This window comes from Pseudorca crassidens, chromosome 7, assembly GCF_039906515.1.
Source record: "Pseudorca crassidens isolate mPseCra1 chromosome 7, mPseCra1.hap1, whole genome shotgun sequence".
Classification (NCBI taxonomy): Eukaryota; Metazoa; Chordata; class Mammalia; order Artiodactyla; family Delphinidae; genus Pseudorca; species Pseudorca crassidens.
The window spans coordinates 37,381,021-37,394,161 of NC_090302.1; the positions used below are offsets into that span (position 1 = coordinate 37,381,021).

At 38.1% G+C, this 13,141-nt stretch overlaps 1 protein-coding gene across 4 annotated transcripts in view; it reads right to left on the reverse strand.

The window, feature by feature from the left end:
• UNC13B (unc-13 homolog B) overlaps positions 1-13,141 on the reverse strand; it is a 222,275-nt gene that overhangs the window by 153,018 nt on the left and 56,116 nt on the right. For all 4 annotated transcript variants that reach the window (XM_067744051.1, XM_067744047.1, XM_067744046.1 and 1 more), the window contains exons 3-5: positions 12,523-12,622; positions 8,520-8,637; positions 7,248-7,371 (exon numbers count right to left, since the gene is read on the reverse strand). In XM_067744051.1, the coding sequence (XP_067600152.1) occupies positions 7,248-7,371; positions 8,520-8,637; positions 12,523-12,622 (342 nt within the window). The remainder of the gene's footprint in view (positions 1-7,247; positions 7,372-8,519; positions 8,638-12,522; positions 12,623-13,141) is intronic.

The following is a 13,141-nucleotide window of genomic DNA, read 5'->3' on the forward strand; positions in this document are numbered from 1 at the left end:
AATGGGAGAAAATATTTGCAAACAAAGTGAACAAAAAGGGATCAATCTCCAAAATACACCAACAGCTCATGCAGCTCAATATCAAAAAACAAACAACCCAATCAAAAAATGGGCAGAAGATCTAAACAGACATTTCTCCAAAGAAGACATACAGATGGCCAAGAGGCACATGAAAAGATGCTCAACATCGCTAATTATTACAGAAATGCAAATCAAAACCACAGTGAGGTATCACTTCACACCAGTCAGAATGGCCATCATTAAGAAATCTACAAAAAATAAATGCTGGAGAGGGTGTGGAGAAAAGGGAACCCTCCTATACTGTTGGTGGGAAAGTAACTTGGTACAGCCACTATGGTGAACACTATAGAGGTTCCTTAAAAAACTAAAAATAGAGCTACCATATGATCCAGCAATCCCACACCTGGACATATACCTGGAGAAAACCATAATTCAAAAAGATATATGCACCCCAATGTTCATTGCAGCACTATTTACAATAGCCAGGACATGGAAGCAACCTAAATGTCCATCGACAGATGAATGGATAAAGAAGATGTGGTACATATATACAATGGAATATTACTCAGCCATAAAAAAGAATGAAATAATGCCATTTGCAGCAAAATGGATGGACCTAGAGATTGTCATACTGAGTGAAGTAAGTCAGACAGAGAAAGACAAATATATGATATCACTTATATGTGGAATATAAAAAACAAATGGTACAAATGAACCTATTTACAAAACAGAAATAGGGTCACAGATGTAGAAAACAAACTTATGGTTACTAATGGGGCGGGGAAGGATAAATTGCGACCTTGGGATTGACATATATATAAAATAGATAACTAATAAGGACCTACTATATAGCACAGGGAACGCTACTCAATAATCTGTAATGACCTATATGGGAAAAATCTAAAAAAGAGTCAATATATGTATATGTATAACTGATTCACTTTGCTGTACAGCAGAAACTAACCCAACATTGTAAATCAACTATACTCCAATAAAAATTAATTTAAGAAAAAGAAAGAAATGGTGCTAGGATAACTGAGTATCTACAATGCACAAAATGAAGGTGGACCCTTATTTAACATCATATAGAAAAATTAACAGAAAATGGATCAAAACCTAAATGCAAGACCCCAAACTGGAAAACTCTTAGAAAAAAACATAGGGCCAAAACTGCACAACCCTGGATTTAGCAGTGATTTCTTGGATAGGACACCAAAGGCACAGGCAACAACAACAAAAAATAGACAAATTAGACTTCATTAAAATTAAAAACTTTTCTGCATCAAAAGACAGTATCAACAGAATGAAAAAGTAACCCACAGAATAGGAGAAAATATTTGCAAATCATATATCTGATAAGGGATTAATCCCCAGAATATATAAAGAACTCCTAAAACTCAACAATAACAAAAACCCAATTCAAAAATGGGCAAAGGACTGCTGGTGGGAATGTGAATTGGTTCAGCCACTATGGAAAACAGTATGGAGGTTCCTTAAAAAACTACAAATAGAACTACCATATGACCCAGCAATCCCACTACTGGGCATATACCCTGAGAAAACCAAAATTCAAAAGGAGTCATGTACCAAAATGTTCATTGCAGCTCTATTTACAATAGCCCAGAGATGGAAACAACCTAAGTGCCCATCATCGGATGAATGGATAAAGAAGATGTGGCACATATATACAATGGAATATTACTCAGCCATAAAAAGAAACGAAATTGAGCTATTTGTAGTGAGGTGGATAGACCTAGAGTCTGTCATACAGAGTGAAGTAAGTCAGAAAGAAAAAGACAAATACCGTATGCTAACACATATATATGGAATTTAAGGAAAAAAAATGTCATGAAGAACCTAGGGGTAAGGCAGGAATAAAGACGCAGACCTCCTAGAGAACAGACTTGAGGTTATGGGGAGGGGGAAGGGTGAGCTGTGACAGGGCGAGAGAGAGTCATGGACATATACACACTAACAAACGTAGTAAGGTAGATAGCTAGTGGGAAGCAGCCGCATGGCACAGGGATATTGGCTCGGTGCTTTGTGACAGCCTGGAGGGGTGGGATAGGGAGGGTGGGAGGGAGGGAGACGCAAGAGGGAAGACATATGGGAACATATGTTTATGTATGACTGATTCACTTTGTTATAAAGCAGAAACTAACACACCATTGTAAAGCAATTATACCCCAATAAAGATGTTAAAAAAAAAAATGGGCAAAGGACTTGATAGATGTTTCTCCAAAGAAGATATAAAAATAGCCGAAAAGCACATAAAAAGATGCTCAATCATTAGGGAAATACAAGTCAAAACTACAATGAGATACCACTTCACACCCATTGGGATGGCTACTATCAAAAAAACAGGGGAAAAAACCCAAAAAAACAAAATAACAAGTGTTGGCGAGGATGTGGAGAAATTGGAACCCTCGTACACTGTTGGTGGGAATGTAAAATGGTACAGCTACTATGGGTAACAGTATGATGATTCTTCAAAAAATTAAAAATAGAATTACCATATGATCCAGAAATTCCACTTCTGGGTATGTACCCAAAAGAACTGAAAGCAGAATCTCAAAGAGATATTTGCATACCCATGTTCACAGCATTATTCATAATAGCTAAAATGTGGAAGCAACCTAAGTGCCCATCAATGAATGAACAGATAAGCAAAACGTGATATACACATACTAGGGAATATCATTCAGTCTTAAAAAGGGAGCAAATTTTGACATACGCTACAGCATAGATGAACCTTGAGGATATTATGCTAAGTGAAATAAGCCAGTCACAAAAAAACAAATACTGTATGATTCCAATTGTATGAGGTACTTAGAGTAGTCAAAATTGGAGATAGAAAGTAGAATGGTGGTTGCCAGGGGCTGGGGGCAGAGGGGAATGGGGAGTTACTGTTTAATGGGTATAGAGTTTCAGTTTTGCAAGATGAAAAGAACTATGGATATGAATAGTGGTGATGGTTCCACAGCGTTATGAATGTATTCATACCACTGAATTGTATCTTTTAAATGGTTGAGATAGTTAATTTTATGTTACATGTATTTTACCACAATAAAAAAAGAGTAAAGAAAAATGGTACACATACCCTCATTGTATATATTTAAGATGGACTATAACAACTTCCAAAAAAAATGCAACATCTTTTAAAAACATCAAATGTGGGCATCCCTGGTGGCACAGTGGTTAAGAATCCACCTGCCAGTGCAGGGGACACGGGTTCGAGCCCTGGTCCGGGAAGATCCCACATGCCGCGGAACAACTAAGCCTGTGCGCCACAACTACTGAGCCTGCACTCTAGAGCCCATGGGCCACAACTACTGAAGCCCGTACGCCTAGAGCCTGTGCTTCACAACAAGCAAAGCCACCGCAATGAGAAACCCACACACCGCAAGGAAGAGTAGCTCCCGCTCGTTGCAAGTAGAGAAAGCCCGCGTACAGCAATGAAGACCCAACGCAGCCAAAAAGAAAAATAAAATAAAAATTTAAAAATCATAGTTGATTTGGCTCCAGAGCCTGGGCTTTTAATTTAAACTGTAATATATTTAACCACTCCTCTTGTTGGGTACTTAGATTGTTCAAAGTTTGTACTATTATAAATAGTACTGCAATAAACATCCTTGTAGCTCTGTATTTTTCTCCTTAAAACTATTTTGAGGGGTGAGGTAAGTAATACATGCACAATGGTTTAAAAAGTTACTCAGGGAAAATTAGGTCTCCCTCACAAATCAGTTATCTTTCTTTCTTATAGGGTACCACAATTAATGCTTTCTTGTATATCGTTCCAGGGGCAGTCTTTGAATCTATAAGCATATATGTAGACCCCCAACCCCTATTAAAAACACAAATAGTAGCATATTCTAACACATTCACTGTCCCTTGCTGTTTTCTACTTAACAATGTATTTTGGTGAATTTGTTCTACATCAGAACTTATAGACTGCAGCAGAGCAGCTCTTCCTCCTCTCTCACTTATTTTCAACAAGTGCAAAGTAAACCATTTTATGGCTGAGGAGTGCTGTACAAATTAGGTAGTAAATTACTTGAAGGTTTTATTATAAGACTTTGAAATATTGCCACCAATTGCTGAAGAGCGGTTTGAGGGGAAGGAGGTGAAATTTTGGATAGGAGGGACAAAGGAGAAAGGACTGTATTTGATTCCTTCATGTGGATTACTAAAAAGTGTACCTGTTTAAATGTCACCAAAGTTGACCTGATCCATATTTTGTCTCAGTGTTTCTCTTTTGTGCTGAATATATGGGTACGTTTGATTTTCTTTTTTAATTTTTTTTTATTATTTTTTTTTGCCAAATCAGAGAAAAAAAAAAACCATTTAAAGTCTCTAGAGATGGTCCTAAGAGCACACAGCAAATGAAGAAATATATATTCAAGAAAATCTACTACAACTTTAAGAATAGCCAATTTCTGCTGTATTTGAACCAAGACCCATCCCCACCCACCCCCCTCCCAATTCAACAAGACAGAAACTCCATTCCAGACTAGTATAGCTGAGAACACAGCATTAAGAATACAAGCAACTAAGCCACAAGCAAGAACTCCAATTGCTTTTCTCTTCACCTGCAACTTGGCCTACAGACACACAAGAAAGTCTTCTTTTCTATTTTTCTGAAGTAATAGTTGCTCTGAGTTTAGTTATTTCTGAGCTTACTGGAAAATCATGCCATTTTTGCTCAAATCACCATAAGGTACAAGATATAAATAGACTGAAATCATAAGACAGCAGCAACAACACTAGTATACATGAATATCAGTAAACAGTCAAAATTAAAACTGAATAAAGTTAAATTAAACAAGATACCAACATTTAAAAATTGGGAAATTACAGGGGCTTCCCTGGTAGCACAGTGGTTGAGAGTCCGCCTGCCGATGCAGGGGACACGGGTTCGTGCCCCGGTCTGGGAGGATCCCACATGCCGCGGAGCAGCTGGGCCCGTAAGCCATGGCCGCTGAGCCTGCGCGTCTGGAGCCTGTCCTCCACAACGGGAGAGGCCACAACAGTGAGAGGCCCGCATACCGCAAAAAAAAAAAAAAAAAAAAATTGGGAAATTACAAAATGTTGGCAAAGATATGCAGAAAAGAGACACCTGAGACATAGTTGGCAGAAATATAAACTGGTACAATCTTTTTTTTTTTTTTAACACAAGCAACTTGGCAGTACTAGGAAGAGTAACGATACACATACCTTGTGACCTATTCTTTATTTAATTAATTTTTATTGGAGTATAGTTGGTTTACAATGTTGCGTTAGTTTCTACTATACAGCAAAATGAATCAGCTATACATATACATATATCCCCTCTTTTTTGGATTTCCTTCCTTTTAGGTCCCCAGAGTAGACTTGCCTGTGCTTTACGCAGTATGTTCTCATTAGTTATCTCTTATACATAGTATCAGTAGTGTATATATGTCAATCCCAATCTCCCAATTCCTTCCACCTGCCCTGCTTTCCACCTTGGTATCCATACTGTTTGTTCTCTACGTCTGTGTCTCTATTTCTGCTTTGCCAATAAGATCATCTATACCATTTTTCTAGATTACACATATATGCATTAATATACGATATTTGTTTTTCTCTTTCTTTCTGACTTACTGCACTCCATATGACACTCTCTAGGTCCATCCACATCTCTACAAATGACCCAATTTCGTTCCTTTTTATGGCTGAGTAATATTCCATTGTATACATGTACCACATCTTGTTTATCCATTCCTCTATTGATGGACATTTAGGTTGCTTCCATGTCCTGGCTATTGTAAGTAGTGCTGCAATGAACATTGGGGTGCATGTGTTGTTTGAATTATGGTTTTCTCTGGGTATATGACCAGTAGTGGGATTGGTGGGTCATAGGGTAGTTCTATTTTTAGTTTTTTAAGGAACCTCCATACTGTTCTCCATAGTGGCTGTACCAATCTTCTTTCCCATCAACAGTATAGGAAGGTTCCCTTTTCTCCACACCCTTTCCATTATTTCTTGTTTGTAGATTTGACCTATTCCTTAAATTCTACTTTAAGCAATTTATCCTAGATTCATAAATGGGCATAGATAAAGCTATTCATTACAGTGGTATATCAAAAAAAACTGGAAACAACCTACATGTCAATCAATAAAGGATTGCAAAAAAAAAAGGATTGGTTAGATAACTTATGACATAAAGCAGCTGTTGAGATCAGCAAGATAGATCTTAAAGTATAACATGAAATGATCTCCAAGATAATATGCTTTAGTTTATACAATACTATCACCATATATAGTACATAGAGTATGACCCAAATTTTGTCAAAATAAATTTCTAGAGAAGAAATTTCTTGTGCCTAAACCAAGACACAAGAAAGTTAACAGTGGCTTATTTCTGGGGAATGCAAAGGAGGTCAAAAGAAGGAGGAAGAGAAACTTAACTTTTTATCCATGTACATTTCCATGCTATTTGAATTTTTATAAGGAACATGTATTTTTGTGTGATTTTTTTCTTTTTCCTTTTTTTTGGCTGTGTTGGGTCTTCATTGCTGCGTCGGCTTTCTCTAGTTGTGTTGAGCCGGGGCTACTCTTCGTTGTGGTGCATGGGCTACTCATTGCAGTGGCTTCTCTTGTTGCGGAGTACAGGCTCTAGGCGCAGGCTCAGTAGTTGTGGCTGGCAGGCTCTAGAGCACAGGCTCAGTAGTTTCAGCGCACAGGCTTAGTTGCTCCACAGCACGTGGGATCTTCCCGGACCAGGGCTAGAACCCTGTCCCCTGCGTTGGCAAGTGGATTCTTAACCACTGAGCCACCAGGGAAGCCCTTTTTGTGTGATTTTTAAAATTACTTTGTAAATTACTATTCTATTTATTAGTGCTACTTCAATGCTTAAATTAACAAATCACAAGGTATATATTCACTTCAAGGCAATAAATGTTAAAATATTATCAAAAGAATAAATCATTGATATTCTCTGACAAGCAGGTATTTTATTATAATAAATAGTTATAAGAAACTAAATGACTTGAAAAGAATGCTTTCAGTGTGGATTCTTTAATGAGCACCATTCTAGAGTCTACTTTGCACATTCCTGAGCTAGGTGTTACAGGGAATGGAGTGGAAGACAGAATGCCCTGAAAGGATATGGCTGACAAAAGACACAGTAAGACAACAACTAACAAACAATTTCAAACAATGTGGTAAAAAGTATTAAATGTTTTTTAAAATCTAATCAGACTCACCAAAAGGCAACTCAAATCTTGCATCCAGCAAAATTTTATGGGGAGTTGGGTTTTTAGTTCCACAGATCTCATCATCTTTCATTAATGTCTCTGCCTCCAACGTGGACCATTCCCCAGGCCCTTCCTAGAAAAGAGATCTAAGATTAAACTTCACTCTTTCATGACTCCCCTCTTGGTTAAAGGGCCAGGTCTTTTTCTCTCATTTTCCTTGTCAGAGAGCTTCTGAGGGCCACTCACATATCCTAATGAGGCAAACACATCAGAGTCACCACCTGCCTCTGCTGTATGTGGCTTCTGTTCTCCCTCTTCGGTGGGAGAGCAGCTTTCACTGTGCTCAGCTTTCTGCCAGCCCACAGAGGATAGAATTTCCAGAGCGCTAAACTCAAAAACAAAGCATCTCCATGGATCAATATTTAATCTGTACAATACTTAATGACTATGTCACTTAATGTGTCACTATTGCTAATCACTAAAGAGCTAGTAACATGGCTAGTTAAATTGACCTGAACTGGGACCACAGTGAAAATATTCAAAGTGAGTGTCACAGGGAAATTATGCTGACTTATGTTCTAATCTGGTAAAGTGGAGTGGAAATTGAGTCTTGAAAATAGTGTATTAAGACAAGTGTGATTACCAATTGCCAAGCCTGTAGTTCCTTAAACTCTGTTAGGGTTATATGTGGAAGAAGGAAGACTGAAATCAGGTCCCTGGGATAGGTGACTCAAAGAGCTGGCTGAGGAAGTTTAATGGGACTCCTCTCAGAACAGTGTCTTAGAGGGAATGCAGAAGCCACAGGTATCCTAGATCGATCCTCTCTCTCTCTCTCTCTCTCTCTCTCTCTCTCTCTCTCTCTCACACACACACACACACACACACACACACACTCACTCTCTCTCTCTCTCTCTCTCTCTCTCTCTCCCTCTCCCCCCACCCCTCTCTCCCCCTCCCTCGCACTCCCCTCCTTCACCCTGCTGATCCCACCCACCCCACCACCACCACACACACACAGAGTACTCAGAAGGGGCTATCTACCTGATAAGGCTAAATAGGTACTCTGGCACCTCTGAGTTCAGTCACAGGGCAGAGGGAAGGCCTTAGATAAAACCCCCTGAACCTCTCGGTGACATTAGGAGTAAGCTGGTTTTATGTCCTCTAATTAGGAAGGGGGCAGAGAAATCTGAGATATATGGATGAACATTAGCTGAATGGAGCTAGGATGCAGAGAAGCAAGGGCTAGAACCCTACCTCCAAATGGGCAATGCACTGACTGACCTCATCTGACTGACGAATTGTCTTCAGTGCAATCCACACAGTCCCCACCATGGTGTCCCAGATCAGTCCTTTGTTCCATACTTCCACACTTAGACCCAGGTCCAGACGACTAATCTCACTGAAGGAAAGAAGAAAGCCCTTTTTTAGAAAACCAGGTAATATGAAAGAAACATCTACATCTCCTGTTTTGCTAAACCTTGAGTATGTCCTGATCAGGATCCTGTCATCAGGGAAAAATCAAAATGTCCCTAATCCTGCAACCACTCTTTAGGTTCCCAGAAACCTATGTAGGGTATGCACAGAAAAATGCCTCTGTCAGTCTGTCCCCTCTCCTTTGGAGCTACAATCATTGTTAGACTAATACAGTTTCACAAGAACAATGAAGCCAAGCAATGAGGGCATTACTGCCAGGAATGTCTGCCTACAATCTCCAAACTTAAGCAACAGTTTTATATGTTTTATTGTAATACTAGCACTGCCTGCAACTTATACCTCTGGATACAGGGAACTATGAGGAGAAAGCAAGGCTTCTTTATGACAAATATGAAAGGGAATCCAAGCAAAAGTAAAAGGGCCCATGAGAAGATCTAAGTTTGATGGGAACTTGTGGTCAGAGGCAGGTGAGGGATACTGGAGTGTGCTAGTTCATTATCAGTTAAAGCAGGTACTGTCACTGATAAACAAAATGATCACAGGATAATGATAAACACAATGATTTTCCTGTAATAATAACTAGGAAAAATTATTTAAAAAGAAATTATTCCAGGGAGCCAGGTGACCACTAAGCAAAAGCAGTGTCATACATGGAAGAATATCAGCTTGGAAGTGCTAACTCAAAAATAATTATGGACTTAAGGTGAAACAAGCAAACGCTTATGTTAATGCTAAAAACATTCTCCAGAAAGCTCTTATGGAAACACAAGGTTATTTGAGGGGAAATGCAAGAAAGATGAGAAAAGGCCAATTCCAGCAGGAAAAGCAGAAAGGTATTCTCAGGAAAACAACAGCTATTCATCACATGTAGAAGTTTCAAGTGTGTGCTTTAGAGATAGCTTGGCTTCCCTGTTGTACTATTAAGATACATGTTCTCAGATTCACTAGTTTGGGATGTGGCCTTATAGCCATAAAATTCATATCAAGTGTGTTGAAAACAAGTGAAGTAAAGCAAATTTGCCCCTTTTACATAAATACAGCAGAACAGAAAAGTACTGAGTTCATTTTTTTCATTTATGTTCACTGACATGTACAATTCATATGGCTTGGTACATTGGGGAAGACACACAATATAGGACCTAGCTCCCATCTCTAAAAACTTCCAAGCTATCTGGAGAGCTGTTCAAAACCAAAAAGTAGGTGACCAAACCCAGCCACTATGTTAGGGCATTCACAGGGGGGAAACTGAGCTTTTGGCCCACAGTTTCATTCAGCCTAATTAACTGATTAGCCTTGGGAAAATATATGTAACAACCCCAAATCTTTTGAATCTGGAAAAGAAAAATTGCTTGGGGATACGTACACAATATTCCCAAAGCAAGTCCTAAATAGCGTCTCAAGCCAATAGCTAAAAGAAACAGCCAGAGGTCTTTCTTTACAGCTTGACTTGGACAGATAAAGAAGAAAATCTGTTCTTCAGGGAACTCTGGGGAATAAAGCCCAAACAATGAGGATATTTTCTGTGAGAAATATCTTATCTACATCTGCTCAAATGGCCCAACTAAGAGAAGTCAGAGAGCTCTGTTTATGCCTCATCCCCAGAGCTCTGGGGAAGTTCCTGTTCTGTTAACTCAATCAACAGTATATGTGCACACATGTATACAAGATTCTGAGCGAGGCAAATTCACAGTAAGTGAAGATGCCCTCCTTGCCCCTAAGAAATGAACAATCTAGTCCTGGAAATAGGACAAAGAAATACTAAAGATAAATGAGAAGTACCAAAATGAATATTAGATACTACCACATAATACAATAGGGAGAAAAAAAAAGGAGAAAGGGGAACAAGTGACCAGCAATGGAGTTACCAGTGACAGAAGAGCAGGATAGGAGGAATAAGGAATAGGAGCAGTAAGGTGGATAATGTAGCTAATAAAACCTGTGTGCAGAAGGAGAGAGGACAAAATTCACACAGCATCTCAAGGTGGGAGACAGAAGAAAAGTCACACATATCACAGTAGGGTTGAAAGAGTAAGTGCTATGGGAAACTGGAAAATAAATAAACAAGTAAGAATAAAGCTACTATGCTGATGAGAGACTGCAGAAGATTGATATGTTTCACATGCTGGGAACAGTTATAACAGCGAGTGATTATTACAGCCAACTGGAAATCAAAAGAAAGCAGGATTGCTAAGTTTATATACCACAGCCAGAACTGTGGTATGGCTAACAGGGAAGAGACTTGAAAAAACTGTTCATAGCTGACTTTACACGAGTGAAGAAAAAACAAATGGTCTCACTCTGATGTCAATATAACAGATAGGAATAAATGAGGTTCATAATCTTGAGAGAGGGGCAACCAGTGAGAAATCTGACACCACTAGCCTCTTCTTGAAGCCCCAGTTCTTCAGCTTCCAGGACACTACTATCTCGTTTCTCCTTCTTGCTCTCTGTTCACTCCTTCCTAGTCCTCTTTATCCCCTCTTTAAATGCTGGTGCTCTCCAGGCTCAACCCCAGGCCCTTTTCTCACCCAACACACTCTCCCTAAGCTTTCTCATCTATGCCTATGGCTTCAACTGACCAAAATATTTCTCCAACCCCGGCTTCCATGAGTACCAGGTTCAAGTTTCTAACTTATCTTCTGTAACTTTCTTCTTACCTGTCCTATAAGAACTTCAAATATAAGCTTGTTCATAACTGATATATTATTGTCTCCTATCCTAATGAGTAGCTCACCACTCACCCAATCATCCAAGACAAGTCTTGGTTCTACCTCCTTAACATCTTCTATCCATCCTTTTCTATCTATCCTTCTGTTACTGTCTTAGCCCAAACCCTCATAATCTTAACCTTTAACTATTATAATAAAGTTTCCTAAATGGTACTATAAAAAGCAATATATTAAAAGCCCAGAGGATTGGAATGTTTCCCCATAAAAAGAGTCATCCTATATCTGAAATGGACTATAAAACTCGCAAAGCAATTTCACTTCAATCACAAATTTCACTGCAATTTTAATACATTTTCTTGGTTGACCCCCTTGTGCCCACCTTCCCAAAAAATAAGCATAACCTTGTAAGCAAGAGTAAACCTTTACAGATAAGGAAACTGACACTCAGAGAAGCTAAGTGATTTGGTCAGCCCTTCAAAATGATATTGTACATTTTTGTTCCCTTTCCTAGAGCAGAAAAAAAATTTCTGAAATTTAAGAGGAAAAAAGGAAATAGCAAGTTTTTAAAGCCAGAGCTTACAATCATAATATACTAAACTTTGTGTCATATGCAAGCAATTCTACTAATATTTACTCATTTTTATTAATTAGATGAAGGTAGAATTTTACTCCGTAAAGCAAAAGGATTATAAGCACAGACATCCTCATCTTCGAAAGCAGGTGACTTGGAAACACAAACACAGTCCTCACATGCATAACCACATTCCTTCAAGAAGCCTTCTGAGAATCAAAGAAAGATTAAGTTAGGTTTAATATCATGCTCAGTATGTTATACTATACCTAATTCTGACCACTAGGAAAATCTGACTAGGTAGTGTTTTCACCCATGTAAACTGAGCGTTTACTTGAATTCATAATTCGCCTCTGAAAATAGATTACAAATCGGGAGACAACAAAACTGCAGATGTACTTTACCTACCACACACCTCATTTGTTCCTTTCTCTAGTTTTCAAAAAGAATATTTAACATGCTATTAAAATGTGTTTTTAAATATTTAACGTATTTTATAAGTCTTAGATATACACAAAATCTTCAGCCTCTACTTGTTTAATCCAATGTGATTACCTTGGAAATATTGTCAAATGTTGTAGGCATGCTGCTGCTGCTGCAAAGTACTTACAACATAAAATCTTGTTCCCAGGAAGGTTGATCGCCACGGACTGCTACAGTTGTGCTCTTCACATTTTGCACTTTCAGGGTCACATATGTGTTAAATTTGTCTTTGAAAAAATGCAAACCAAAGATATAATACTTAGTGCTCAGATGGTTATCCAGTCTCACAAAGCCCTTGGAATTAAGTAATGTCCATATTACAGTATATATAAGAAAAAATGGAATTATATATTGTACAATATAGCATCATTCTAAGCAGAGAGGTACAGAAAAATTAGAAAACACACACTATTTTCAAAAGCATAATCTACAATAGTGTTTTTCAAATTTAAGGACTATATTTTATATTTGACCAGTAGATACACATATATATACATATAAACAAAAACAAAAGCTTTATGAAATATAAGATGTGATACATTGATATTTTTATTCTAATTTTTAAAATATTAATCATAATTAACTAAATTGACTTTATAGCCCACCTGCAGTTTGAAAAAATAATAATCTAATTGATCTTACAGGAAAGATAAGATATGCAAATTAATAAAATGTATAAAGAAATAAGTACCACAGAGAAAGCGAAAAAGTGCTAAAGGAAGGCAGAAGAAGAAAGAGTTACCTCG